The 27,788-nt window shown below is 55.6% G+C and overlaps 12 protein-coding genes across 12 annotated transcripts; 7 read left to right on the top strand and 5 right to left on the bottom strand.

The window, feature by feature from the left end:
• Window positions 1-170: 170 nt before the first annotated feature.
• On the top strand, window positions 171-3,407 carry KRP23_10474 (Katanin-interacting protein; the record flags this gene model as incomplete). Its single annotated transcript, XM_067880929.1, has 3 exons — window positions 171-562; window positions 629-747; window positions 817-3,407. 3 exons carry the CDS (start codon window positions 171-173, stop codon window positions 3,405-3,407), a joined length of 3,102 nt encoding a protein of 1,033 aa, XP_067741222.1.
• Window positions 3,408-3,554: 147 nt separating this feature from the next.
• KRP23_10473 (MAP3K epsilon protein kinase 1) lies at window positions 3,555-7,650 on the top strand (the record flags this gene model as incomplete). Its single annotated transcript, XM_067880928.1, has 8 exons — window positions 3,555-3,734; window positions 3,821-3,955; window positions 4,031-4,382; window positions 4,443-4,621; window positions 4,685-5,734; window positions 5,830-5,964; window positions 6,040-6,622; window positions 6,698-7,650. The coding sequence occupies 8 exons, from the start codon at window positions 3,555-3,557 to the stop codon at window positions 7,648-7,650; spliced, it is 3,567 nt and encodes a 1,188-aa protein (XP_067741221.1).
• A 168-nt stretch (window positions 7,651-7,818) lies between these two features.
• KRP23_10472 (uncharacterized protein) lies at window positions 7,819-11,484 on the bottom strand (the record flags this gene model as incomplete). The annotated part of the gene is made up of 1 exon (XM_067880927.1): window positions 7,819-11,484. The coding sequence occupies one exon, from the start codon at window positions 11,482-11,484 to the stop codon at window positions 7,819-7,821; it is 3,666 nt and encodes a 1,221-aa protein (XP_067741220.1).
• A 157-nt stretch (window positions 11,485-11,641) lies between these two features.
• Window positions 11,642-12,841, top strand: KRP23_10471 (uncharacterized protein; the record flags this gene model as incomplete). Its single annotated transcript, XM_067880926.1, has 1 exon — window positions 11,642-12,841. The coding sequence occupies one exon, from the start codon at window positions 11,642-11,644 to the stop codon at window positions 12,839-12,841; it is 1,200 nt and encodes a 399-aa protein (XP_067741219.1).
• Window positions 12,842-13,016: 175 nt separating this feature from the next.
• KRP23_10470 (uncharacterized protein) lies at window positions 13,017-14,003 on the top strand (the record flags this gene model as incomplete). Its single annotated transcript, XM_067880925.1, has 1 exon — window positions 13,017-14,003. The coding sequence occupies one exon, from the start codon at window positions 13,017-13,019 to the stop codon at window positions 14,001-14,003; it is 987 nt and encodes a 328-aa protein (XP_067741218.1).
• A 235-nt stretch (window positions 14,004-14,238) lies between these two features.
• Window positions 14,239-14,877, top strand: KRP23_10469 (uncharacterized protein; the record flags this gene model as incomplete). The annotated part of the gene is made up of 1 exon (XM_067880924.1): window positions 14,239-14,877. One exon carries the CDS (start codon window positions 14,239-14,241, stop codon window positions 14,875-14,877), a length of 639 nt encoding a protein of 212 aa, XP_067741217.1.
• A 303-nt stretch (window positions 14,878-15,180) lies between these two features.
• Window positions 15,181-15,990, top strand: KRP23_10468 (uncharacterized protein; the record flags this gene model as incomplete). The annotated part of the gene is made up of 1 exon (XM_067880923.1): window positions 15,181-15,990. The coding sequence occupies one exon, from the start codon at window positions 15,181-15,183 to the stop codon at window positions 15,988-15,990; it is 810 nt and encodes a 269-aa protein (XP_067741216.1).
• A 352-nt stretch (window positions 15,991-16,342) lies between these two features.
• On the bottom strand, window positions 16,343-17,206 carry KRP23_10467 (uncharacterized protein; the record flags this gene model as incomplete). The annotated part of the gene is made up of 1 exon (XM_067880922.1): window positions 16,343-17,206. The coding sequence occupies one exon, from the start codon at window positions 17,204-17,206 to the stop codon at window positions 16,343-16,345; it is 864 nt and encodes a 287-aa protein (XP_067741215.1).
• Window positions 17,207-18,392: 1,186 nt separating this feature from the next.
• KRP23_10466 (uncharacterized protein) lies at window positions 18,393-19,169 on the bottom strand (the record flags this gene model as incomplete). Its single annotated transcript, XM_067880920.1, has 1 exon — window positions 18,393-19,169. The coding sequence occupies one exon, from the start codon at window positions 19,167-19,169 to the stop codon at window positions 18,393-18,395; it is 777 nt and encodes a 258-aa protein (XP_067741214.1).
• A 1,033-nt stretch (window positions 19,170-20,202) lies between these two features.
• Window positions 20,203-20,949, bottom strand: KRP23_10465 (uncharacterized protein; the record flags this gene model as incomplete). Its single annotated transcript, XM_067880919.1, has 1 exon — window positions 20,203-20,949. One exon carries the CDS (start codon window positions 20,947-20,949, stop codon window positions 20,203-20,205), a length of 747 nt encoding a protein of 248 aa, XP_067741213.1.
• Window positions 20,950-21,629: 680 nt separating this feature from the next.
• On the top strand, window positions 21,630-25,644 carry KRP23_10464 (Fatty acyl-CoA reductase 1; the record flags this gene model as incomplete). Its single annotated transcript, XM_067880918.1, has 6 exons — window positions 21,630-21,692; window positions 21,755-21,799; window positions 21,868-24,072; window positions 24,158-24,250; window positions 24,318-24,758; window positions 24,835-25,644. 6 exons carry the CDS (start codon window positions 21,630-21,632, stop codon window positions 25,642-25,644), a joined length of 3,657 nt encoding a protein of 1,218 aa, XP_067741212.1.
• A 158-nt stretch (window positions 25,645-25,802) lies between these two features.
• KRP23_10463 (6-phosphogluconate dehydrogenase, decarboxylating 2, chloroplastic) lies at window positions 25,803-27,272 on the bottom strand (the record flags this gene model as incomplete). Its single annotated transcript, XM_067880917.1, has 1 exon — window positions 25,803-27,272. The coding sequence occupies one exon, from the start codon at window positions 27,270-27,272 to the stop codon at window positions 25,803-25,805; it is 1,470 nt and encodes a 489-aa protein (XP_067741211.1).
• Between the last annotated feature and the right edge of the window lie 516 nt (window positions 27,273-27,788).

The following is a 27,788-nucleotide window of genomic DNA, read 5'->3' as shown; positions in this document are numbered from 1 at the left end:
CATGTTCTTGAGAACTGGTTCTTGATGAGATGTCAGGTTAAGCAATGCAAATCGTCCTTATGTCCTTGAGCGCTAAAGATAACGGATCGAAACGACACTAACTTTTAGTGTCAGCGTTCGACTCGACGCTAGGTAGTGCGGGGCGGGGGGAAATGGAAAGCGGGCCACCGATGTTGGACGCGTTAGCCAAGTTGGAGCTCGCGATGCGCCCGCAATCGGTTCCGTCATGGCTCAGTAGCGATACCAACCACGCTCCCAAGGTCACCGCTCTCGGTCCAAGGACGTCCAGCGTCGAGTTGGTCGATAACGCAACGGTGCATGGAGCTGTGGAAGCTGCGATCGGTCGTAGCAATGACAGCCCCCACGGAATTTCTCTACACAAAGACAAAACTGGTCCCATGGCCCCCAGTTCTTCAGCCGTTCGACCTCGAGCTCCGATTGGGATGCACAAGGATGCGGTTAGTGCTGCAGACAAGGAATTTCTGTCGAAAGGGTCAGAACACCCGTCTCCGAAGAGATCGAGGCAGCGTGTGCGACAACAAGCAACCGAGTCAAAAAGCAGGTGGGTACTGATGTCTTGCAGTGCATTATACCTGGCGATTGGCACGAGCTCACTCGTGCGTTGTAGGCGGGTCAAGCAGTCGCTTGTAGAATCGCTGCGGTCGCTGGAGTTCTTTGACAAGACGAACCGAAGCCGCGAACTCACGACTAAAATCTCTGTCATGCGCACTCATGCAGACCCTGGAGGTTAGTATTAAATGTTCCCTGGGTGAAGGTGCTGTTGCTGATCTTTGGCTCTTGTGGTGCTCTCTACAGACAATGTGCATTTCGTCAATATCGACGATAGCTTGGAAGACAGTGAAGATGACAAAGCGCTAGCCGACAATGCAGAGTTCACTTTGTACGACAATGGTCGCCATACTAACCACGAGGCCGTGGAAAACCGAGCATCGAAGTATCTCGCAAAGCCACTGGGGTCGAAGCCGTCGCCAGACCCACCGCAAGTTTTCCAAATTCCCGAGCTGCCGCATGGACAAAACCTTGTCATCAACATCCTCTCAACATGGGGAGATCCGTTCTACGTAGGGCTTATGGGTATCGAGATATTTGACCACACAGGCCATGCCGTGTACCTCTCTGACGTCGACAAGCAGCTTTCAGCAGATCCACCTGACCTCAATATCCAAGATCACGATCGCCTCGACCCTCGGACGGTCGATAAGCTCGTGGACAAACACTATTTTACGTGCGATGAACTGCGTTCGTGGCTTGCGCCGTTCTCACGCGGCCAAAATCATTTTATTTACATGGACTTCGACTATCCGTTGTCCATTTCGATGCTGCGTATCTGGAATTACAACACAACTCGCATTCACTCGTACCGCGGTGCACGGTACGTGGAGATTTCGCTCGGCGGGAAGTTTATCTTCAAAGGAGAAATCTGCCGCGCTCCTGGAAGTGTCATCGAAGACATCGACGACTGTAACGAGTGCATCCTGTTTACCATGAACCAATCGATTTTACAGTTGATTGAAAAATACGAAAAGCGAAACGAGACACCCATTGATCGTGATTGTGCAGGAGAAGCAATACCATCAACAAATACAGGGCACCTGCCTTCCGTAGAGGGTCAAAGCAGTACCAGCGCCACAATTGGCGCCCCCATCGGCTCGGATCCACGTCTACTTGAGAGACCAAAGACAGGAAACAAGACATCTCGTACTGCTGCCAGAGGGAACATCATCTGCTCTCCTGACACGAGTGACGCAGCGTTCCCTATTAATCCTGTGTTCACTCCCGTTGCTCCGCTGCCTAAAGGGATGAGTTACCAAACGTCGGCGAAGGCAGCTCAAGCTTCTCGTCCCTGCACAGCTCCAGTCGTGGGAGGGCCGATGACAGAGCGTCCACTGAGCTGCAAAACGATAGAACTGATATTGGAGGCGAACTGGGGAGATCCGTATGAGATTGGGCTTGCAGGTCTACAATTCTTAGACGCCAACTACGTACCCTTGGCAATTTGCTTGGATAGCGTTATGGTCTCCGCTCCGGTCGCTGCTGACAAGATGCAAAAGCTCATCGTGACTCATGGCGCCCGCCACCTCTCCACTAATCCTGAAGACATGTGGAGTGCCCCGCTACAGGATGTCCTCACACTTCCCCCCGAGCGCCGTGCAGTCACCGTAGATTTTCCCGAGAAAGTAAGCATTCGAGCGCTGAAAGTTTGGAACTACAACACAACTTTGGAGGACTCCTTCAAAGGCACCAAGCAGATGTCAGTGCGAATAGATGGCGTCCATCATACACGTGTATCGCTGCGGAAGGCTCCAGGGAATCTCATGGACTTCGACTTTGGCCAGTTCCTGTATCTACGCAGCAGCTCATCGTTGCATGGTACAGCTGCGATCACTGCTACTTTTGAGGCATTTCCAACTAGCAAAGAAGGTGACCCGCTCGCCTCGACTGCAGAAGAAGTCGAAAGCACAAGGTCATCGTCACCTGCGGCGAGTATGGGAGCGCCACGTACCGACGCCTCGAGTGGATTCGCCGAGGGATCTGCGTTCTGCAACGCGACTTTCTCGCTGTCGCAGTCATCTCCATTGGTACGAAAGAAGATCGCCATGAAGCCCATTTCGGAGGTTTTCCAGCAGTACCAGACGCCACTGTTCCCGACCGGGTACATCATCAAGTTCGTGTTCACGTCCACCTGGGGCGACACGTTCTACCTGGGTCTCAACGGTGTCGAGCTCTACGACCGCAACAACCAGCTCATCCCTCTCTGCAGTGAGATCGTCGACGCCCAACCACGCGATATTAACATCCTGAAAGAACCAGGCGCAACACACGACGTTCGAACGCTGGACAAGCTCTACGACGGCGTCAACAACACGTACGATGACCGACACATGTGGCTAGCTCCGCACGCACCGTCGCACCCGAACAAACTCGTGGTTTTCTTCAATGAGCCGGTGGCCATCTCCAAGATCCGGCTATGGAACTACAGCAAGACACCTGCACGCGGCGTCCGCGAGTTCGAGGTGTTTCTAGACGACGTGCTGATCTACCACGGGATCCTGAAGCAGGCGCCGCCTCTGAATCTGCCGAGTCTTGACGGAACGTCCGACGAGTCTGCACTTGACGCGTACGGACACTCGTCTATGGAGAACCGCCGAATGCGCAAAAAGTGGCACGAACAAGCTGAAGTCGCTGCCAACGCGGTCAACATGACGCAGACGCTGCTGTTCACGGATGACCTGGAGGTGATCGAGGCCGAGGCCAACAACATTTTCATGCCCCAGGACGAGCTCGAAGACAGCGTCACGTTCTACGACAACAGTCAAGTGCTGTCCCTCTCCGACCTGCCCGGGCACGAGACCATCATGCGCCCTACAACCAGCGCAGGCTGGTAGAAGCGCTGCTGGCAGCAACATACTATAAACTTCAACCTACACCCTTTTAAATCGATATAGATACGTATTTCTAACTTGATATTTAATTCCCGGGGTTTTAGCCAATGAAGTGACGGAATCTGCTGCGCATCGTAGCATGCGACTGCCATGAGCAGCAGCGGTCTCCACGTGCGCACGGGCGAAAGCCCCGGCGCGGGCGGACGCAGCGCCGGGTCCACAATGCGAAGCAGCCAACAGTCACGCCCTAGCAGCAGCCGCAGCAGTATGGCGTCCAGTCGCGGGGGCAGGAAGCTCGAGGAGCAAGTGCGCCTCGTGGGCACGCACTACGTATGTCTTAAGCAAGTCCAGGACCGGTTATTGCGCGGTACCTCACAGTTGCTATGATATGTCTTATCCTGTGTATGACCGCATAGCAATTGGGGGCGGAGATCGGGCGCGGAGGCTTTGGTATCGTGTATGGGGCGCTGGATCTACGTAATGGACGCTCCGTCGCCATTAAACAAGTGTCGCTGCGGGATATCGACAAGGACGAGCTGCTGTCGATTGAGGTACAAGCTGAGGTGGTGTGTTAGCGCTGTGCTGTTGTGTGTGACGGCTCTATCCTGTATTATTCAACATACCAGACCGAGATCAGTCTGCTGCGCAAATTGAAGCACGAGAACATTGTCAAGTACCACGACACGATCAAGACGCAGGGGAACCTGTACATTGTGCTCGAGTACATGGAGAACGGCTCGCTCGCCCAGTTTATCAAAAAGTTCGGCTCACTATCGGAGACGCTCGTGGCCATGTATATCACGCAGGTGTTGAGGGGACTTGCGTACCTGCACGAGCAAGGTGTGCTGCATCGAGATGTGAAGGGGGCCAACATCCTCACGACCAAGGACGGACTGGTGAAGCTGGCCGACTTCGGCGTGGCGATCAAGCTGAACGAGACGCAGAAGGCAAATTCAGTTGTGGGGTCGCCCTACTGGAGTGCGTTGCTGCTAAATGGAACTTTGTGTAGCACCGTGCTAATAAAGTGTGCTGTTGTAGTGGCGCCGGAGGTGATTGAGATGGCTGGCTGGTCGTCTGCTTCGGATATCTGGAGCGTGGGCTGCACAATTATTGAGCTACTTACGATGAAGCCACCGTACTTCGACCTAGCGCCCATGGCTGCACTATTTCGAATCGTACAAGAAGACCACCCACCGCTTCCTCAGCGCATGTCACCGGTAGAGACACTTTGACTTATTATTGCAAACTGTGTGTTGCTGACTTGTTGTTTGTTGCTGCAGGCCTTGCACGATTTCATCATGAAGTGCTTCATGAAAGAGCCGCGACTGCGAGCATCTGCAGAGGAACTCCTCGCACATCCGTGGATCGCACAGATTCCGAAAAACAAGGTGGAGCAAAGTACGCAGCTCGTTGCAGAGAGCGTAACCTCTTCCAACGATCGTGACGCTGTGCTGAATACTATTAAACTATACGAGAAAAGCTCGTCTACAACGGACATCCCACCGCCAACTTCAGGCAAAAGCTACCGATCTCTCAGTGTCGCAAATGAGCAGTCCGACGAGGATGCCGAGGATTGGGACGATGAGTTCGGTGTGGATTCTAACCCCACGCCGTTCGTGCTTAGAGCTGACGAGAACAAGAACGATAGCATTTCAAAAGCATCGGTGGAAGCTGCGCCGAGCAAGTCAAAGTTCCAGTTATCAAAAGAAGATGCGAACGCACTATTTGACGACGATGTGTGGGATGACGAGGGGTCTGAAGCAAGAGTTTTATCGGAGGACTCAGCCATCCTGGATGCTAGTCACGGTGGTAGCGGTGTCAACATGAATCAGAGTAAGGGCGAAAAGTCATCGATGAACTCGTGGGATCGATCATCGCTTATTCCTGCTCAAAACCGCATCGCAAAGCTACAGCAGTTTGTCGAGGATCCGGAAGAAGACCTCACATTTGATGATATTGACGAGAAGCAACTTTTGCAAGCAGCTGCAAAGCAACAACGTGCTATGGAGTCAGATCCTATCGGTGCTACAGTAGTTCCAGCCAAGAAACGGCTCAGTGACTTCAAGGAGGACGCTGATATCGACGGTGACTTCGACTTTGAAGAGCAACCGGGGAGTTTGGTGTTACGTGTTGGTGGCAACCGTGATAGTAATGTGGGGTCATCTTCTGGGGGAAGTGCGCAGGAGAATCTCTTTGACGATGAGTTGGACTTCGATTATTCGACTGCTCGTGACACTAACCAAAAGGCAACAGCTCGAGTGGTAGAGCTACTTTCGTTACTGGATCCAAGCATGGAAGACCAGGTCATCCTTGATGCTTGCAATAATTTGGTACGTTACGTTGAAATAACCTGCACTACGCCCATCGTCGATGGAGGAGGGGGTTTGATACCGTGTGCTCACTATAATTGCGTGCCATTATACAGGAAGAAATATTTGATCAGAACGTAACTCTGAGGCGGGACTTGATGTCTCAGCCTGGTGTGGTGCCCAACATCATGGAGGCGCTGGAAATGAAGAAGATGGACGTGCTGCATGCCGTACTAAGGGTTATCAATATCGTAAGATCTGTTTGTTTGCTGTGCTGTGTTTGGAATAGTGCGACTTACTCTGAATGCTATTGCTTGCATCCGCAGATTGTCGAGGGTAACAAAAAGTTCCAGGAGAACTTGGCACTGGTTGGACTAGTGCCGGTGATTATCAAGCTCACGAAGCAGCACAACCCATACTACTTGCCGGGTGAAAGCGGCAGAGGATTCCGGATGGATAACCCAGAGGACAACGAGTTCTCAATCGCGGTGCGGATGGAAGCCGCTAAGTTTGTACGGCAGTGCTGCAAAACAAGCTCGCTCACTTTACAAATGTTCATCGCGTGTGGCGGATTACCCGTATTGGTGGACTTTTTGACCCTGGAAGATAAACCATCCAATCTTAATGACGACGTGGACACGCTTCGGGTCGCTCTGGATGGAATCTTCAGCGTGTTCAGCATCCAGACCATCCCGAAGAACGATATATGCCGTCTTTTTGTGAAGGCGGGTCTGTTGAAAAAGTTTGTCGTCGTCTTTTCGGAGATTGTTGCGTCAGTGTCAGCGAGCGATACGCGTTCCCCGAAATGCGATGAAAGTGTGCCGAAATTATTGAAAACAAACGTAGAACCGACCAAATCCAGGCGTGGATCAGTGGCACAGTGGACAATGAAGGAGCTTCACAAGACTTGTGATGTCTTCGTGCTATTTTCTCAAGGAGATGCTGTGGTGAAAGAGCATATGTGCGATGGTGCTGTATTGGAAGGCCTACTGGAAGCTATCCATCCTTTGCCGCTTTTTAACTCAGGCGAGGAACAAAACAAGGGGTCGCTGCCGTTGATACGGCATTCGGACGAATTTGTTTCCGCCATGCTGAAGGTTCTCAAGTGTATTCGTAATCTGAGCATGGAGCCCTTGACACTCGAGAAACTCGACCGAGCCGGAGCAATCCCGACACTTGTGCGTCTATTAAACGAACAAGAGACAGAAGGCCCCTCTATCTCAGACGCGAAGCGGAAAGAGGTCGAAAACATTGTGCTCCAATCGATGTATTATCTCTGTCGGATTAATCGCAACCGCCAGACTCATGCCGCACAGGCTGGTGTGATTCCATCGCTTATTAAGGTGGTCCGGAATTCCAGTCCGCTCAAGCAGTTTGCGCTTCCGATCCTGTGTGATCTGGCGCATGCCTCGCCTACAGCACGAGCTCACCTTTGGACGTACGACAGCGTGTCCCTTTTTCTGGAGTTGCTGGAGGATAAATACTGGCAAATTGATGCCATTAAGTCCATTAGCGTTTGGCTTGTGCACGACACGGTGAAGATGGAGAATGTCTTGCTCGTTCCAGAAAATCTGATGAAAATTACGGTGTACTTCCACAACGCTTTGGACACCGAGTTAGAGAACCTACTGGAGCCGCTGTTGGAGATTATGAGTCGCTCGGTGAGGCTTAACCAGGCACTCGGACGAAGCGGCATGTTTGTGACGGAGATCCTAAAGCGACTGCGTCTCATTCCGAAGGCGATTGTGCGCAAGAACTTGCTGAAGATGCTCAAGAGTCTTTTCGAGTCTCATACATCGCCCATCCAGTTCCTTGTGGAGTACAACCTCCGCCCAATCGTGTATGCGCTCGCACAAGACGAGAACAGCATGATTCTTGTCAAGGAAATTGCGTCGCAGCTCCTCCAAGCCATTCTGGTGGCTGCGGGGGTGTTTTAGATGGAGTGTACGTGTCAGTCCTAGTGAGGACATAACTGCACTGGACAAGGCTCACAAAAAAGTGGTCAACGCCAGCAACAAGCGCGCCGCTCGAGGGGTAAGCGGCGAGTGGAGCAGTATGCTTTATTTATTGGAAATGGACGTCACCTGTGCTTGTTTGTATGCTTGTCATTTGTGTGCGTGCTTCTGCTGTTGCAGCGACGACAGAAGAAGTTCCCTCTTGAATGCTTCTAGGTTGCGGTGGTTGGAGGCATTGAAGGTTGCCAGAGACGATGGTGGCATTTTCTGCGCACGAGACTTGGCGAGTTCTTGGTGGACTTCTTCCCGAACGACATGTTGGATCATGGCCTTTGTTGGTGGCAACTCACCTTGGCATGAAATGCACTTGGCTCCTACAAGCGGTGCCGATTTCTGAACTGCATCTTCGATGGTAGGGCTGGCTTCGCCCCTCAGCAGATTTGAGCTGGAATCCGTCCGCCCAGGTTGGCCTTGCAGTAGCGCCTTCAGTTGGCTTTTATCTAACTTGCGGCGCAATCTTCGGTGGATATCAACGAGATCGTGCTCATCGAGTGACGCGTTGGCAACATTCTGCACCTGACGTTCGAGTACCTCTTGGGTCCAAAGCAATTCGTCCTTGTCCAATTTTTTGCTGACGCGTGCGATAAGCTGGTTCATCTCCTCTCCTAGCAGTCCGTCGCGCTCCAGTGTCTCGCTCCGCGTGTTCTCAAGACTCGTTGTGAGCAACTCCCTCATCTCGTTGTTGGAGGTCATCAGCTCCTCAATGGACTTCTTGACGTCCTCCTCCTTAGCATATGCAAACGAGAGCTCCATGAAGGTATCGAGGCGTGAGTTCATCAGCTTGACCAGCGCAATGGTCGAGTCGAGGTGACCAAGCGCGAAACCGTGTTCCTCGATCTTGCTTTGAACGAGAGTCTGCGTGGAGCGGAGATCTTCCACCTGGTGACGCGAGTTCATCGCTTCTGAGTGCAGCAGAAGCAGAAAGAGAACGGACCGTACTTGAACCACTACGTCGTGCATGAAGAGGGTCAACTCCGGGATCTGGTTGCCTTCTCGGTGAGCTTCTCGTGTGATGAGAGCCCCTTCCAATTCTTTCAGCTTGGTGGTCGTCATGAACACAAGATGGTCGTCAAAGCTTGAATGTTGGTTAGAGGTTGCGGTGCCACCGCCATAGGCGTCATTGTTTCCGCCTGTGTCAAGAGCAAGTGAATGAGCAGCCGCTTTGGCCATAGCTGCTTGGCCCTTGAGCTTATCGAGTTGCTGCTGGAAGTCCAACGATGTCTCCACCAAGAAGTCTATCTCGGACGCAGCTTCTTGGGAGAGAAGCGTGTTGCAGTTTTCTATGAAGTGCGTGAAGATTCCTCGCAGTAGCTCAATGCCAACATCAAGCGCTGTTCGCGTAGAGCTCTTTGTGGACTGCTCAATTTTGCCAAGCTCAACCGACTGGAGCATCGCTCCGCTCATTCCGAGCAGCGTGTGGTAGATGCGGTTGCAAAACTCGGTGATGCGAAGAAGCACGTTTCCATCTGAAGTTCGTTGCGAGGTCTGGATCTGGTCCACTATTTTCTGAAGTGCCAGCGCAGCCTCGGTGGTTCGCTGCTCGGCTTCTTGTCGTAGCGTGTACAGCGAAAGTTCCAACTTCTCGTGGAGAGCAGGAATTTCTGCCTCGCTCACCTGCGTCAACAGTTTCTCCGAGGCCTCAAAGGCAGTAACTTGGTGATTGAACTTGGAGGATACTTCCTGTAGCTGCACTGATATGGCGCTCGTCACTGCGCTTGTCACGCTCGAAGTTACTGAGCTAGTGCGGCGAGCAGAAGTTCGCAGCCGCTGGATCTCCACATCAATCTCCTGTAACTTTTCCTCTACATCGACGATGGTGCGAGCCTGTGTCTTCTGCGTGCGCTCAAGCTTTTGGACTCTGTCCACAACAGGCTGGAGCTCCATGATACTCTCATCCAGAGCATTGATGGCCGAGCTGTTATCCTGAACGTGCCGCTCGAGGTACTCCAGCGATCCATCTAGGCGTGCGGTGTTTTCCTCTAGTCGCTTCACACGCGAACCCATGGACATTTGCTGTCGACGAAAGAGCGCTTTCTCAGCATTGATGCCGTTCAATTGTCGGAGCCGCTGCAAGCGTACAAGCTTGGCCAGTAAGATAAACCAAAGCTCTTTGACTCTCTCTTTGGTGACTGGTGGGCGTGGCTCAACAACGACGGGTGTTTCCGGTCTTGGAAGTGGCAATGAACGCGACACCAGCTCGTTCCCGGGGGAAAATTCACGTGATGTGACGTCTATATCCTTACGGTTGGTGGTTGAGCGACGCTGGCGCCGTGCTCGAACGACTGACGTAAGCACGTTTGGACGTGAGCCGGAAGATGACGAGGACCGGAATAGTGCCACCTGATCATCCCTTTCCTTTTGCTGCGTGGCCAACTGGGAACGATACTGCCGTGGTAACTCCTCTCGTGTGACTTCTTGCTCTTCTTCTTTGGCGGTACTTTCACTCGCCGCTACGTCTTCCTGCTTTTCTTCTTCTTTGCTGTCTTCAACGACTGCAACCGGTTCGGGGGTGATAGGAGTGCTGCTAGGAACTTGCTCAACGACAACAGTCTCCGTAGTGCGTTCACCCTCCGACTGCTGACGGGAAGACTCTGGTACTTGTTCTGGCAGAGCTGTATCTAGGACATCAATGGGTTGTTCAACAACCACTTCTGGGATTGGTGGATCGACCAAGTCACTTGATACCACTGGGGTGGCTGGTTCGGTAGCGTGGTGACGTCTTCGTAATGAACGCCTTACGAACTTGGACACCAAGACGGTGGCTTTCGCTCTAAGTGGAGGGCCTGAGGGTGATAGTGGATGTTGCGTAGCTGGAACGTCCGTCGCGCTGTCTTGCTCGGATACATCAGGGTGGGCAGGCACCACCTCGACATCTTGCTGCTGCGGTAATGGTTCTTCGGTCGGAGTTTCTCTCGCCTCAGCGGTGACATCGAGCTGGGAATTCTCTGACCGAAACACTGGGACGAAGTGGAGAGCTGCTTTTCTAGCAACAGGCTTGGCTATCTCCTCTTCATCTGCTGGCGCCTCTTCTTCCTCTGCAGATCCATCGCCCTCCTCGCTGGTTTCAGAGTCGACGTCGTCGCTACCCAGCGACTTGGCCAGCATTTCGATCCCAACGCGCATGTCCTCGATGCCTTGTTCTTGTCGGTCGGATCGACGCATCAGCTCCTTCACCTCCATCTTCATTCTCGACAAGTAATCAAAGCGCTTTTCGAGCTGCTCGAGCTGCGTCTGGACCGCTTCTTCCGTTTGTCTTGTTTTCTCCGCCAAACTGTCCGTCGCCTCGCTTCGCAGCTTCCCAATCTCAAGACTAACCTTCTGGTCCAGAGCTCGAAGCGTCTCCTCCAGCAAGGCCCTCGCTGGTCCGTCATCAACCACTTGCGAACTCTGTAGAGCCACGAGCGCCTGCTGCATCTGCTCGTTAACCTGCTGCTGCACATTCTGCTGCAGCTGCTCCATCTTGGTCGTCAGCGTGGTCAAAGCGTCCAGCACCGACGTGTCGGGCAGCGCCGGCTCCAACGAGGGTACCTCAACTACCACAGGAGTCGGCGCCGGAGCGTTCTGCAGCTCCCTGACGGCGAGTCGCATCGAGAGCTGCGTGGACTCGAGCTGCGCCATCCGCTGCGCCTGCCGCTCGTTCGCCGCTGCCAAATGCTGCAGTTGCGTGGTCAGTGTGGTGATCACAGACGTTAGCGCGCCTTCCTGTGCGGCCAGAACGTCGCCCATGCCAGGCATGAACTCATCCAGCAAGTCCATGGGCCTTCAAGATGCAAAAAAGGCATCTGAGCTTTTGGAGGAGCGGCCAATAGCGTAACGGTTTTCGCGCCACTTCAACATGCACGTGATTGGCTGATTCGGTCCTGTATACTATAGGTTTTCTGTGCAAAGAAAAAGGTCTACGATACAGGAAGTCATGGCGTCGTGGCAGCACTACCCGGGCTCGTGGACACCCGAAGAGGAGGCGGCTCGACTTGGAGGACGCACAGCGGCGAATGCACCGCCTATGCGCTTCGAAGACGCCGAAGAAACGAAGATGGACCCGTTTCCAGGTCGGAATGGACGTGCGCAACGTCCTCCCTCGTCTCAGTACTATGCTGTCAATACTATGGCGCCGCAGCCTCCAATTCAACAGGAAGAGACTCGTCGCCAGCAATTCCACGCCCAGCAGCTCCCAGAATACTCGCATCCACAAGGTTACGCAAGGTACCCAGTTGTCCAAGAACATTACGCTCCGATGTCTTATCGAGACCAGTGGACGTACCAAGCTCCAGCTCCCCGTCCGCAATCGACGTCAGTGCGGGGCCAGTGGGTGACGGTGGACGAGCAACAGACTCGTCGTGGGGGTTGGATGGAAGGCCCCGAAGCTCCAGGAGCATTGCAGATGCGACCTGTTGCATCGTCGACTCGACGCAGGACGTCAGGGTTTCTGACGACTACGCTGCTACTTTGTGCGTTCCATGTGGCCAACGTCTTCTTCGCCTTGGTGGCGTGCGGCGTGCTGTGTGCGGGCATCTGCTCGGCGGTTTCGATGATCCCCGTGTGCTGCATTGGACTGCTCATCTTCCAGGTGCTCGTGTACATTGGATTTGCGCTAGCACAATGGGATATCACGCTCGGGAACTACATCGCGCCGGCGCATCAGTGCGCGTACTCGAACTTGCTGCCACCCGGCAGGTTCGTGGGCAGGGAGGGGCTCTCGGTCTACCGTATTTCTCCAAATTTGGCGTTCTTTTCGCCGCTGTCGCTCATGGCGATGCTGTACTTCGTGCTGGTGAAGCCCGTGATCGGCGCTCTGAGCTTCCTGTCGGTGGTGCTGGTTGTTGCGCCGACGGTGTCGTTCATCACATCGCTGACGTCGCAATACCATGATAACTACGACTCCATCCAGATCTACGGCGTTGGCCCCACGTCACTGAGTCGCTATCCAGGGCTGTCGTTGGTGGGGGCCATTTGCGTGACGCTCGTGGGCGTGGCGCTAATGCAGCTCGTGGCCAAGATCTCGCTGGGGGCCACACGGTTTTTCTGCTGCGAGAAGCTCGCCGTGGCGACCAGGCATTTCCAATACCAACCACTTGCGAGCAATGGGTACGGAACAGCTTCAACGAGGAGCTAACCAGCCTGGTTGCCAGGGGAGTACCGTTACCGGTATCCTTTCGTGTGGCCAGAAAAAGGCAACATATTCACAATCATTCCACTCAAAATGTATGCTGCGCCACGAATGCCTCTATGGCACAACACTTTCCAACTTGCTCCAACCCACGCAGCGACAGCGATCAAGGTCTCCAAACATGGTCGAGTCGTCACGCTTCAGCACCCGCCTGTACCCCGACATCGAGGCTCCAGTCGACCCGAGATACGGCGCAGCGTACCCTGCAGCCAACTCTCCTCCGATGACAGCGGCCGAGTCGGAGCGCTGGCCGCTGACAGCTGCAGTGCCATCGTACACCCAGCAACAGCAAGAGCCGTACAACGCCTACTATGTGCCCCCGTCCTACGGAGCGCCGCCTGCTGAGAATCGCCACTGCCATCGCCACCACCAGAACGACCGCCACCACCGCAGCTACCACGTGCAAGCTGACTGCAACCACGAAGTCTTCGTCCTCTTGACCCTGAAACTCGGGCTTTTCCACTCGCTCAACGCGCTGCTGGGGCTTGTCGCTTTCGTTGCGGTCGTCACTGGTGTGCACGTCGCTGTCGGGCTGATCCCGCTGTGCTGCCTCGGCCTTCTGGTGTTCCGCGGCGTGGTGGCTTTGGTGCGATGGCTTGCAACGCTAGATGTCAAGCTGAGCAACTACGTCGCATCGCCTGGGGAAGAACGTATTCTCATTGCGGATGCGGACCAACCGCTGGGAGCCTTCGTGGGGCTGCGACTGTCTCCAGAGCTGTCGTACTTCTCGCCCGTGTCGCTGCTGGGCGCTCTGTATTTCTCGACGGTGAAGTTTGTACTGAGCATCGTCAGTTTGATCGTCGTTTCCCTGTTTGTTGCGTTGCCCATGGCGCTGCTCGCTTTCAGCAGCGACGACGACACCGAGTGGACTATCAAGGTGCACCACCACAAGCGAGTGGATATGCGTGAGCACCCGTTTGCCTTCTACGTTGTGTGGGGCTGCCTCTACATTCTCACCATCGTGGCCATGCACGTCGTAGCGTGGCTATCACGGGCTATGACCAAGTTCTTCTGCTGCGAGCGGGTGTCCGCGTCCGAGTACACAATCCCAATCGTCCACTACCCAGACGCCGCCACAATGTACGGCTCCAGCCGAAGCAACTTGTAACAGAACACGCAGTAAATTGACCATGCCTAGTAAATACATGTAGCAACACAATGAAAAAGAACGCAGTAATATCAAGTGCAGAAGGCAGTAGAACGTCGCGACAACCAATACATGCATTGTCTTGCATTGTCCCTATATCCTAAGCTGTAACGCAGTGACACCGCACGCTTAGGATATATCCCCATACGGTACTGGTGTACAGTGTCGAGGTGTCGCATTTCACAACTGGAGCGTCATGGTGGACGCGCAGGCCGTCGTGATACAGGCTCTTCGGGTGCTCGTGTTCCTGGTGCTCAACTATGTGCTCGCGTCCACGGGCTTCATGGTCATTGTGTTTGGCGTCGCATTCTCGCTCGGGTCGATCGCGCTCTGCTGCTTGGGCGTCGTGGTGTTCCACGGTCTCCTGTACCTGGCGCCGCTGCTCGCGCGGCTGGACGTGGCGCTGCACAACTTCGTGGAGCCCGTGGAAAACAAACTGTACGGCCAGATCCCGCGCTACGGGGAGAACGGGGAGTACATGGCTCGGCCGTCGCTGGCCGTGCTGCTGTACTTCAGCACGGCCAAGCTGGGCGTCGGCGTGCTCAGCGCCATGGTGGTGGTCATCCCGTTCTCCATGCCCATCCACGCGCTCACGTCGCCGCCGTTTCGAGCCGAGTACTTTGCCGACGGATGGTTCAACCTCTCGGCCTTCATTGTGGTCGCCACTGCGCTGCTGGTGAGCGGGCTCGTCGCCATGCCGCACGTGGCCAAACTCTCGTGCGTCACCACGCGTCTGCTGTGTCGTGAGGTCTTCTCCACCATCTACACGCGCGACTTCGTGCTGTCCATCTCGGAAGCGCCTCCAGCGTCCTACGGCACCAAGCAGCAAGTCTGAATGAACAAAGTGAACGACAATTAACTGAGACCTCAGCACTAGAAGACCAAAATTGTACTACAACCGTTGCCTGATAAATCAATTCCAGCTCTGGTGCCGCACCAGAATTTTTGCCTGCACCAGAAATTGGGTATGTCGGGACTTGATGGCTGGAGCCACATAAATACGTCCACCGAAATAAGTCACTCTTTCGGGAAGCTTCATCGCACTATAGTCACTCTTCGCAAACTGCACATATCATACTTTTTTCGCGCATCACCCTTGCACTTTTCAACTTGCACTTGCCAGCAGAGCTCCTCGCAAATGCCACGAGCCAAAGACGCCCACGTGACCTTCCAGTCGCCCTCCAAGAGCCCAGCGTCGCCCACCTACATGTTCCATTCCAAACCGCCGCCGCGTCACTGCTGCCCCGAGCCGCCCGCAGTCGACGCCGAGGGCCTCGTTCACGCGTTGCTGCGCGTCACGCTCAAGCTCGTGGTCTTCCACTGGAGCAACTCGATGCTGGGGGGCGCCGCCTTTGTGGTGGTGGGCTGCGGCGCGCTGCTGTCGTTCGTACTGACGCCACTCTGCGGTCTCGGCCTCGTGCTCTTCCGTCTCGTGCTGTGCCTCGTAGCGCTGTTGTCGGAGCTGGACGTGGTGCTCGCCAACTTCGTATCGCTGCCAGAGGAGCACATCTCCATTAAGAGGCTGAGCAGCGGAAGCCACGCCAGCCCGCGCGCGTGCGGTGAGACGAGCGTCGAGCGACTCGTGCCAGAACTCGACACGTTCTCGCCCCAGGCGCTGCGTGCTACGCTCTACTTTGTGTCGGTTAAGGCGCTGATTGGGACGCTCAGTAGCCTCGTGCTGTCCATTGCCTTCTCACTGCCGGTGGGTGCAATTTCTCGAGGCAGTTTAGGGGACAATTTCCATGGAGTTGTGGGCCTGCTCGTGTTCTTGCTCGCGACGACCTTGCTGCTGGGCATCGGCATCCCGCTCATGCAGTATGGCGCGAGACTGTCGCGAGCAGCGACGGTCTACTTTTGCTGCGAGAAGTGTGCGCCCGAGCACCATCACCACGGAGAACAGGGTCATTCGGCTACGTACGGCTCTACGGACATGTACGCAGCAGCGTGAGGCAGCAACAACACGAATGCGGCAGTGCTCAGGTCTCCAGAACTTTGACGTCTGTGTACTACATGTTTTGATGGCGATGTGGAATGGTTACCATGCGTGCCGATTAATGTAAGACCACGAAGTTCTCAAACATTTTCCGTGTTATTACCACTTCGATCGTGGCTTACGTTACACTGTACTATGCGCAGCAACTCGACCAACATACAACGAGCGGGTTGACGCCTCTCAACAAAAACGACTGGGGTGTCTGGGACCTTTCACAACTTACAGCACAAGACGACACAGCAGCACACTCCAGTCGAAGCTCTTCCCAAAACACCAATTGTTTATCATCACCTCTTCACTCGCCAGCTTACTGCTGGGCGCCGAAGTCCTGCGTCCAGTAGGTGTCATACTCGCTGCAGGCGCTGTTGGTGACCAGAGCAAATCCGACGTTCACCACGTCGTCCTTGAGGATGTTGGCGCGGTGGCCCGCAGAGTTCCACCAGGACGTCATGACGGCCGAGACGCTCGTTTGGCCGGCAGCCACGTTCTCCGCCGCCACGCTCCAGTCGTATCCCTGCGCCTCGATGCGGTCCCAGGGCTCCGAGCCGTCCGTGCCCTCGTGGGTCATGGTGCAGTGCGTGGCCTGGTCCTGCGAGTGGACATTGGCCGCGGCCACAAGTTGCACGTCGATGGTCAACGCGGACAGTCCGTTGTCCGCGCGGTACGAGTTGATGCGCGCCAGCATCTCCGCCGACTCGGCGCTTGTCAGCCCGTTGTCGTACGTCGTGGACCCGGACGTCTGGGAGGAAGTTGAGTCCGAGTTCTGATCGGTTTGCGATGCCTGGCTGGTCTGGTCGTTCTGAGCAACCTGGTCGCCCTTTTGGCCGGCGTTCTGTCCAGCGCTTTGGTCGGCCGAGTCGGAGAAGCGGTCGATGACGTATCCGCAGCCAGCGCCCCAGTAGGCCGAGGCGGTGGCCGTCTCGCCGCTCTTGAGCCAGCAGGTGCCGCCGTTGAAATAGGTCCACGTCCAGTGCGTGCACTTGGCGTCGTCCGCGCACAGGTCTCCGCAGACGTCCGGGATGCCCAGCACCGAAGACGTGTCGTCACCGTAGAAGTCGCAGTTATTCTGCCACATGACGCGGCCCTGGCTGCCGACTTGGAACGCGGAGGACGAGCCCAGCGCCATCGCAGCGACGGCGGCGGACAGTGTGAGCACTTGGGAGCGGCACATGCTTGCGGGATGTCTATAGAGCAGGGAGAGAGGATTGTTTGGTGCCCGATGAATTGAAAAGTGAGAGACCGAGCACCGGCGTCGGACTCAAGGTGAAAGGCAAAGGATAGACTGCAGGCAGAGCTTCCTCCGCGCTGGTGAACATCTGGCGGCCAGTTGACGAGTACACGCTGCCAATATCGTTGAGGCGCTGTCAACTTGGCGCTAATATCGTTGAGGCTGTCAAATTGGTGTTTTGCGGTGGACGTGCCGTAGTAGCGAGTACCAGCGAGCCTGAGAGCGTCGGTGGCCTGCTGGTGGCTGTGCGCTCCAGGACTCTACATGGCGTGTTCCAAACTTTGGAATACGCTGGCACTCTCATCGGGCTTGGTGGTGGAAAGGCGGAAGTCGGAGCGCATGCACAAACGTGAGCACGTCATGTTGCTAAGGCAGCGAAGCACGAAAGAATGGAGCTCGACTTGCGAGAGCTGAATGCGTTCACAGCGTTGGTTGTCGTGGATGGCACAGCGTGTTGCTTGGCGACCAAGTAGTGCAGAGTCCCTGTGCTGCCGGCTTCTACGACTCACCCACCGAACGATCCGGCTCACTCGGTCTCCGTTGCTGCTGAGCTTTTCCGCAGCACCACTATTATATCTATACAGCAGTGGCAAGGATAATGGAGACCAGCCGTTCCCGTCCCGGTACTTGCGTTGAAGCGGTTGTTGAAGCCACATGGCATCTTCATCGTCGCGATCTTTACCAGGTGGTGAGTCAACACACACTGGGATAGCGTGCATGCTAAAGGCGAGCGGCTCCAATAAGACTAACCCGCCAGCGGATCCAGTTGTTGCTGTTGTAAGTGGGCGTTGTGCTTCAGCTTGATGTGTAAAAGTTCTCCTCAACGGTCGTCAACTCTACAGGGGGTAAAAATCTCCAGGGCAAGGCTAGAAGAGCGATGGCACATACGGAGCTCTCTCAACCCTGGCGTTTGTGCGGCAAATTCTACCGATGGCCAGCTTCCAGCGAAAACGGATATGCTGTTGTGCGTTTGTAGTTTTGTTGAACACTTGACGTCGTTGACAATTACTACGGCATGTTATAATACTCACTGCTACACATATTACACGCTACGCTTACGCACTAGAGTACATCGAGATCGTTGACATGAATTGGCTTTCCACTGAGCCATTTACTGCTGCATATCGCTTCAGCCCTGGCGGCCGAAGTCCTGCGTCCAGTAGGTGTCGTAGCTGTCGCACCCGCCGTTGATCACCTTGGCAAAGCCAACGTTCGTCGCGTCCTTGGCGAGGATGTTGGCGCGGTGGCCGGGCGAGTTCCACCACGAGGTCATGACCTGCTCTACCGACGTCTGGCCGGCAGCCACGTTCTCGGCAGCCATTGCGAAGCTGTAGCCCTGTGCCTTGATGCGGTCACCAAGTCGGGAGCCGTCCGAGCCCGTGTGCGTCATCTCGCAGTGGCTCGCCTGGTCTTGGGAGTGCAGCGCGGCCGCCACTGTCAAGCGGTTGTCCATGGTGAGTGCGCCGAGGCCATTCTGGACCCGGTAGTTGTTGATCCGGCTTAGCATCTCACTCATTTCCGAGCTCGAGAGACCGCTGCTGGAGGCGACGATAGCTGAGGCTTGAATCCCCTGCGTTTGAACGCGCACGTTGCGAGACGTCACGTAGCCGCAGTTGGTGGCCCACTTCGACACCTTGGCGGAGCGGGCGCCCTTCTTAAGCCAGCAAGTTCCGCTGTTGTAGTTGGTCCACGACCAGTGAGTGCAAGTCGAGTCGTCCGCGCACACGTCACCACACATAGCTGGGATCCCGCGCAGTGAGCGGTAGTCGTTGCCGGTGAAGTCGCAGTTGTTCTCCCACATGACGCGGCCTCCGCTGCCGAGCTGGAAGCCGGTGGTGGTTGGTGCGAACGAACTGCAGGTTATGGCAGACGCAGCCAGCAGAGCGAGACCAGTGAAGCGCGGCATTGTTTTCCGAGGTGTTGTTGATCGGTCCAAATGGAAAATGAATTCCAGGGCCTCGAACTCGCGCACTCCTGGATTGCAGAGCAATGGGCCCTATGTGCACATCTATTCGAATGATTCAGTGAATACCAACAGATGAGTGTCCGCCTCCCGCCGCGATGGAAAAGGTTGGAGCAAACATCGGTTGTGGATCCTGATGTTCATCCTGATGTTGGGTCCATGCCACGTCGATCGTTAAGCAGGAATCGCCATCTCGGTGGCTAAAGTTAAAGGAGCTATGCAGGGATGGGGAATAAGGGCGACTCTGTTTGTCCGTACATTTTAGGTAGACGTTTTGATACCACATGCATGCATGGGGGCCCATACGAGCCCTGTCCATCTTTACGGGCGTGCAGGCAAGGCGTTTTCGCTGTGCAGACCCAATATCTACATGTACTGGACGAGTGCAGCAATGCGTTTGTTGTCCACTTTTCTGTTAGAAAGTCTAACTTGACGGCGTTGCCAACTTCAAGATCCCAAGATGTGTAGTACTGCCACTCGCATTACTCAGAGCAATAGTTGATAACGTTGCTCGAGCTGTATCTCGTAACGTTTCCACTTGATATCCTGGTCAACGTTCATGCGTGCGCTCAACATTTACAGCACCTGCTGCTATTTGCTCTATTCAACGAATAATTGGTGGCGGCTTGACGGCCTGCTGTGCATCGTAGAATCCTGAGGCTGTCGTGCTGTTCACGCTGGGGTGCAGTCGCTCGCATAAAATACTTCTTTACCAAAAGCCACTGGCTTTGCTGTACATCTGTGCTTCAACACATGCTCTCCGCTTTTGGCTCGCAACGAAGCAACGCAGATGGCACTCGCAATAGTCTACAACTATACATGTAATACACCACCATGACGACTATTCCTCATATGTCAATCGCACGCAAACCCGGATCTTCAAAGGTATGGGTACTCTACTGCAAGTTAAGCAAGTGGATTGGTTCATATTTAATATTGATCTTGATAGTAGTCTACATGGACTAAGTAGCTGCGTTCAATACAGAGGACGCCCGAAATCCTGCGTCCAATAGGTCCGGTAGTCGCTGCAGCCTCCGTTCGTGGCCAAGGCAAAGCCGACTTGAACCACATTCTTGTTGAGGATATTGGCACGGTGGCCGGGGGAGTTCAACCACGAGTTCATGACATCAGCCACAGTGGCTTGTCCGGCTGCAACGTTCTCCGCGGCTGTGCCATAGGTGTAGCCCTGCGCCTTGATCCGATCTCCGAAGTTAGGAATTGTCGTTCCTGTGTGCGTCATCACGCAGTGACTCGCTTGGTCTTGGGAGTGAAGCAACGCAGCCTTCACGAGCCGGTAGTCAATGGTGAGTGCGCCGAGGCCATTTTCCGCACGAACCGAGTTGATCCGGCCCAGCATGTCGGCCGTGTCAGCGATAGATAGACCGCTGGTGCTGGTAGAAGTCGCGGTGCGTGACACAACGTAGCCGCAGATAGCACCACTGCTCGTTGCCATGGTGAAGCGTGTGTTCGTTTTGAACCAGCAAGTACCGCCATTGTAGTTGTTCCAGCTCCAGTGAGTGCACGTCAAGTCGGCCGCGCAGAGGTCCCCGCAGATTTCGGAGGACCCTTTCAGTGCCCGGTAGTCGTTGCCAGGGAAGTCGCAATTGCTGTCCCACATGACGCGTCCGCTGCTGCCAGGCTGGAAGTCAGCAGCGACCGGCGCAAGAGAAATGGAAGCGATGAAAGATGCTGCGGCAATCGTGAAGCTGGTTAGCCGAAGCATTTTTACTTGAGAGGGGGAGTTGGCTGGAACGAGGAGAATGTAAAGTGATTTCTCTACTACAAGCAAGATCCGTGCTATGGCGGTCGTTGCCCCCTGATCACATGGATGGAGTGCAAATAGATGCTGCTAGATGGACATCCTCAAGCCATTGAAAAGGACGCGAAGAAGCTTCGATGGCGGATCCTGATGCCCTTTTCACTGCGAGTATTTGCATGGCGTTTTCTGGGGGCTGCGCACAACGCAGGGCTGGGGAATAAGACCCCGATAAATACTGTACATCGTTATTATAGAGTGAGGACGATATATAAATGCGTCGTCGCCTTGAGGCGTGGAAGTTCAACTTCAGCGGAACTGCACTCCGACAACAGGTACACGCAGCTTCAAGCATGGGACAACTGAACCAAAACAACTAACCCAAAATCTGTGAATGATCAGCACGAGAAAGACACGAGCGTCTCTCACGTAAAATCCAAAGTAGCCTCAAGATCCACATTGACAGGATGCAGGCTATTAACGCACGCCTGGATGTGCAGCGTGCGTCGATCTGTAGACGAAAAAGACAACAACTTTGTGTAGCCATTTCCTCCCCCGCTCCCATTGGTAGAAACTGCGTCACTGACGTGTCAGACGTAACGTCCCATCGAAATGCAAATGATACCCAGTTTACAAAGCGTCTGAGTATGGAGCAGGTCTACGCGGGCCAGAGCCTCTTCGTCACGGGCGGCACGGGCTTCCTGGCCAAGGTGTGTCTCTGCACTGCTTGTCCTTCGTCTTCTGCGGCTGCTAACCCCTTTCCCTCCCTCAGACGCTCATCGAGAAGCTGCTGCGATGCACTCCAGACGTCGAAAAGGTGCCATTTGCTCCACATTCCCTCTAAATCCGCTGTAAATTGGCTGAAAATTGCTGTCACTTTGGCAGATCTTCGTCCTAATTCGTCCTCGCAAGGGCGTGGCCCCTGCCGAGCGCCTACAGAAAGAGATCGTCGAGAGTCGCGTCTTCGATCGACTGCGGGCCGAGCGTCCACGGGATTTTGAGGCGTTTGCGGCCTCCAAGCTGCACGCAATCGCCGGAGACATCACGACGCCAGACTTGGGACTCAGTGCAGAAGACGCACAACTTTTGAGAGCCTGCGTGCAGATTTCTATCCATTCAGCGGCTACTGTGCAGTTCAATGAGCCGCTGGAGGTGGCGGTGGAAATGAACTGTCTGGGCACTCTGCACGTTGCAAGATTCGTGCAGAGCTGTCCGAGGAACCGCTGCCATTTGCATGTATCGACGGCTTATGTGAATAGCAACCGACGTGATACGAGGATCTCGGAGGAGCTGTATCCGCTGGACTTTGACGCACATGATGCACTGAAGGCTGTGACGACGGCGTCGCCGAGTGAATTGGAACGACTGAGGGTGAACCTCATGGGCACGTATCCTAACACGTATACGCTTACCAAGTCCATGACGGAGCACCTTTTGGTGAGAGAGGTCGCGCCGGACTTCCCGCTGGTTATTTACCGCCCGACGATCATTGGGGCGAGTTGGAAGGAACCCATGCCAGGCTGGACGGACCAGATCGCTGCAGCAGGTGCTATCTTTCTGGCTGCAGGGATGGGTGTTTTGACCATGCTGCCTGGTGATCCACGAAATGTTGCAGATATTGTCCCCGTGGATCTCGCTGTCAACAGCATCTTGCTGTCGATCTGCGCAAAGATTCACCAGCAAGAGAGGCTGAGCTTATCGCAGGAGCCACCTTGCCCACTGATCAAGGGAGTGTCGGTGAACAAGCCTATGGTGGTTCATTGTGGTACCTCAGATCCTCGACAGAACCCTTTGCGCTGGCGTGTGCCGTGCATGCTGGTGCCTGAATACTTCCGCAAGAACCCGCCAGTCCGTGGACTCTTCCCGTCCAAATTCTCTATGATTCCAACTCACCAGAGCTTCCAGATACAATGGTTCCTGACGTATGCGCTGCCGTCGTCCGTGTACTCGACAGTTGCCAACAAGAGCGGGCATCCTGGTCACATCAAGAATGCAGCCAGGCTGTGGCAGCTTACTTGGCGTGCACGCAATTTGGTAGAGCTGTTCAAGCCGTTCACGGAGAATCAATGGATTTTCGCCGCTGATGCTGCAGAGAAGACGCTGAAGCCTTGGGCAACGAAAGACTTTTGGATTGATTCGCATGAAATTGCGTGGGAGCGGTATGTGGTCAACTACTGTGTCGGGTTGAAAAAGTATATGCTGCACGAGGATGTAATTGACGTGGACATCGAGGGCGTCAACCAAACCAAGCTCGCGCTGAGCACGGGGCGCATTCTGGACTGGGACCCTGATCACCACGCTATCTCGTTTCCTGGACTACTGTCCGATGTGGCCTGGGCGTACACGTCCAGTCGCAAGCCTGGGTACACCAAATCCGGACTGCTGGGTCGCGTGATGGGGATTACTGGGTGGAAGGAAGGCATGAATCACGAGGCATCGCACGTCCCCAGGCCTCATGTTGAGTCGATCGGCGGCCTTCGGAACAGCGTTCTTGAATCGGAAGCTGTCCGCGCGGCCATCGAAGAACGCGCTGTGGCACAGGGAATGGATCTGGACGACGTGGAGCGTCAGGCCGCCAGCATGCTGAGCACCATGGCTGCGCAGATGGACTACAAGGCAGTGCGTAAAATCGGCTGGCTGCTGCGAAAGGTGTGCCGCAACATGTACGACCAAATTCACGTTGACGAGTCTGGTCTCACTCGTATTCGCGACTTGCTGGCTGATCGACGTGGGAGTGTCGTGCTTGTGCCCACGCACCGGTCTTATGTCGACTTCCTGCTGATGAGCTACGTGTTTTTCGCCTACAACATCCCCGTTCCTTACGTTGCAGCCGGCGAAGACTTCCTTAACATGGGCAGTCTCACCAAGCTTCTGCGTGAGTCGGGTGCGTACTTCATCCGCCGATCTTTCTCGGATGATCCGCTCTACTCTGCTGTCTTCCGCGCCTACACACAGTACTTGGTCTCCCAAGGCCACACGATCGAGTTCTTCATCGAAGGCTCTCGCAGTCGTAGCGGCAAGCAGCTGCACCCGAAATTCGGCATCCTCAACACAGTCGTCGACTGTTACCTCTCCGAGAAAGTCAAGAACGTAAGTACCTTCAGCTCCCAGCACAGGCTGCAATTCGATATCGGCGAGATGCATGACTGATTGTGGTATGGATTTGTCCTCCCAGCTCTACATTGTGCCCGTCACGATCGACTACGAGAAGCCGTTAGAAGTGCTGCTCCACCAGAACGAGCTCCTGGGCGAGGGCAAGATTCGTGAGGTAAGAGATCTCTGTGTCATCTTTCATTGCTGCGTACTCATAACGCGCTGGTGGTTATGGTTTCTAGTCGATCAGCGCTCTGGTGAAGGCCATGCCCGTTGTGCGCAAGAAATTCGGCTCCATCTCGGTCAAGTTCGGCGTGCCTCTGGATATAAAACAGCACGTAGACGCAACGCTTGCGCGCGCTGAAGAGCAGGAGGTGTTTGTTCCTACCTCGGCCATCGTCGAAGACCTCGGCTACGCTATTACCGACGCATTGATCACGAATGCTACATGTGCCATGTCACACGTGGTGGCTACCATCCTGTTGGTGTACCGTCAAGGAATCTCCAAGCAAGAACTTGTGCGCCAGGCAGACTGGTTACGGTTGGAGATTTTACGCCGTGGTGGCCAAGTCGTTGGCACTCAGGGTCGATCACCTACTGTCGTCGTGGACCGCGCACTCGAGCTGCTACACGAACTTGTTACCATGCGGCGCAAGGATCTTGTTGAGCCTGCCATTACCAGCGTAAGTTGTCGTTGACGTGACGTTCATGCTGCTAATCGAGTGTAATCTTACCTTCGTTGTGAATGCTGGGCTGCAGCGCGAGCAATACCCCAACATGATTGGCCTCGGCTACTACCGCAACAATCTGCTGCACTGGTTCAACCGTGAGGGCGTGCTGGCGTGTGCCTACCATGCGTTGGACGCTTTCAACTTGCCGGCTGGGGCCAGCAGCACACGCTCAACGTCAAGCAACTCGGAAGACGCAGGTGTCGACCGCCAGGAGCTGCTCGATGGCGCGCTGTTCCTGCACGAGATGCTTATGATGGAGTTTGTTCGCAAGGACGACTCTGAGGCCGACCGGGCTCATCTCGCGGAGGCCCTCGCGCAGCTCGAGACGCGTAACGTGCTCGTCCCCGTGTCCGCTTCATCGTCCTCAGCGCCGCGAGTGGAGGCGGCGGACGGCGCGATGCTGTCGCTGCTCAACACGCTTGTGTGGCCTTACATCGACAGCTACTGGGTCGCTGTCACGAGTCTATTCGCACTGCGCCCACACGGCGAAGTGACGACGGAGGACTTGCTCAAGCGCCTTCAGTGGCTCGCCGAGACCATGTACCACGAGAAGCTCATCAGCTTCTACGAGTCTTGCTCGCGCGAGACGCTGCAGAACGCTTTGGCTCTGCTGGAACGCTGGGGCGTCCTTTCCAGTCGTCGCCGCCCCAGCAAGCGCAGCACGAACAAGCCCGCTGTGCAGCTCCTGAGCCTCACCCCGCAGTTCGCAAAGGATGGCGAGCTCGAACAGCTCGCTCTGCGCGTCTCCAAGTTCCGCAAACTGCCTCCTGGAGTGCAACCTGCAACAGCCAGCGAGACTGAAGTGCTCGCTCGACTGCCTGCACTCTCTCGCATGTAGATAACAAACCACGTTAAGGCAAAAGTTAAAAAGACAAGCTGGCATTCCGATCATATCAAACTCACGAGGCCTGCAAATGGCAGCGTTGTGGAGCCGCACAGATACTATCGTGCTCCTCCGACGCACCCGCTGCTAACAGCGAGAAGCGAGCAAGCTGCTTACAGGTTGCCACGGATGCGCTCCTGCACGTCGCCGATGCTGTGGTGGGCAGCAGACCAGGCGCAGTGGAACAGACCCTCGCGGTCCGTGCGTTCGTAGGTGTGGCCGCCGAAGAAGTCGCGCTGAGCCTGGGTCAGGTTGGCCGGCAGACGCTCGCGACGGAACGTGTCGTAGTAGTTGAGCGAGCCCGAGAACGAGGGTGCGGGGATGCCGCTGGCCACAGCGAGCGACACGACGCGACGCCACGAGTACTGGCGAGCCTGCAGCTCGGCGGCGAAGTCCGGGTCCACGAGCAGCGAAATGAGGGACGCGTCCTTGGTGTAGGCCGACTTGATGCGGTCGAGGAACTTGGCGCGGATGATGCAGCCGCCCTTCCAGATGCGGGCGCACTCGCCCAGGTCGACGTTCCAGCCCATCTGCACACCCGCCTCACGGATGAGGTTCAGGCCCTGCGCGTACGAACAGATCTTGGACGCGTACAGCGCCTGGCGCACGTCGTCGATCAGCTGCTGCTTGTCGACGGCGGGGATCTCGGACGGGCCCGAGAGGATCTTGGACGCGAACACGCGCTCCTCCTTGCGCGCGCTCAGGTAGCGCGCGTCCAGCGACGCGGTAATGGTGGGGGCGGCGATGGATCGCTCGGCGGCCTCCTGCACGGTCCAGCGGCCCGTGCCCTTCATGCCGGTCTTGTCGAGGATCTTGTCCAGCACGTAGCCGTCGGCCTCCAGGTCGTCCTTCTTGGCGAAGATCTGGGCCGTGATCTCGATGAGGAACGACTCGAGCTCGCTCTTGTTCCACTCGTCGAAGACGCTCGCGAGCTCTTCGTTCGTGAGGCCGCCCGCGATCTTGAGGATATCGTAGGCCTCGGCGATCAGCTGCATGTCGCCGTACTCGATGCCGTTGTGCACCATCTTGACGTAGTTGCCCGAGCCGATGGGGCCCAGGTACGTCGTGCACGCGCCGTCGTCCACCTGGGCGGCGCACTTGGTGATGATGGGCTCGAGCGCGTCGTAGGCTTCCCTGGGGCCACCAGGCATGAGCGACGGCCCGTTGCGGGCGCCCTCCTCACCGCCAGACACGCCCATGCCCACGAAGTGGATGCCCTTGGGCTCCAGCTCGCTGGCGCGACGCACGCTGTTGGGGAACCACTCGTTGCCGCCGTCCACGATGATGTCGCCCGGCTCCATGAACTCGGACAGCGCGGCGATCGTCAGATCCACGGGCTTGCCGGCCACCACGAGGATGATGACCTTGCGGGGACGAGCCAGGGACGCCACAAAGTCCTTCATGTCCTTGTGGCCCACGAGCGGCAGGTTACCCTCGTCCTTGGCGCGCTGCACCGTGGCGTCCACCTTGTCGGGCGAGCGGTTGCACACCGACACCTTGAAGCCGTGCGACGCCATGTTGAGCGCGAAGTTCTGGCCCATGACGGCCAGGCCGTAGAGTCCGACGTCCGAGAGGTCAGCCATTGTACTGGAAGGAGGCGGGGGAGTGATGGTCTGGGAGCTGCTGAAGTGCCGAGCTCTGCTGCGCAAATTGCGGAATGACTTGCTCGGGGGGAAGATCCTCCTTGCCCCACGCTGAGCTGCCCGCATGCGTACAAGAAAACCGGTAAATGACGCGGTTCGAAACGATGACGTAGGCGCCCAAGAGACATGAAAGACTCAGCAAGGGACCTGCGTGAGGCGCTTGCAATGAGGACATGTTGCCCGCGGGAGCAAGCGCAAGGCATAGCCGTCGAGCATTGTTCAACCACAGCAACCGGCCGTCAACGCGCCGGGTGCGAGTCCGCCCAGTTGGCGAAATGATGAAGGGCGTCCACTGTCGAAGTACTGGGATGCAACGCAGCGGTTTCGGCTGTACAGTACAGTACGGTAATTCGGTATATATAGTGACACATTCCCTCGACACATTAGTGTCGAGAGGAATGCCAAAGGATTAAGCACTACATAACGTAGAGGTTGCTGCTGCTGCAGCTCCGTTGC

The sequence above is a fragment of the Phytophthora ramorum genome (genome assembly GCF_020800215.1).
Source record: "Phytophthora ramorum isolate Pr-102 chromosome Unknown Phyram_PR-102_s0010, whole genome shotgun sequence".
NCBI lineage: Eukaryota > Oomycota > Peronosporomycetes > Peronosporales > Peronosporaceae > Phytophthora > Phytophthora ramorum.
The sequence above is the reverse complement of the archived record's forward strand: the minus strand, read 5'-3'. Positions and strand labels throughout refer to the sequence as shown.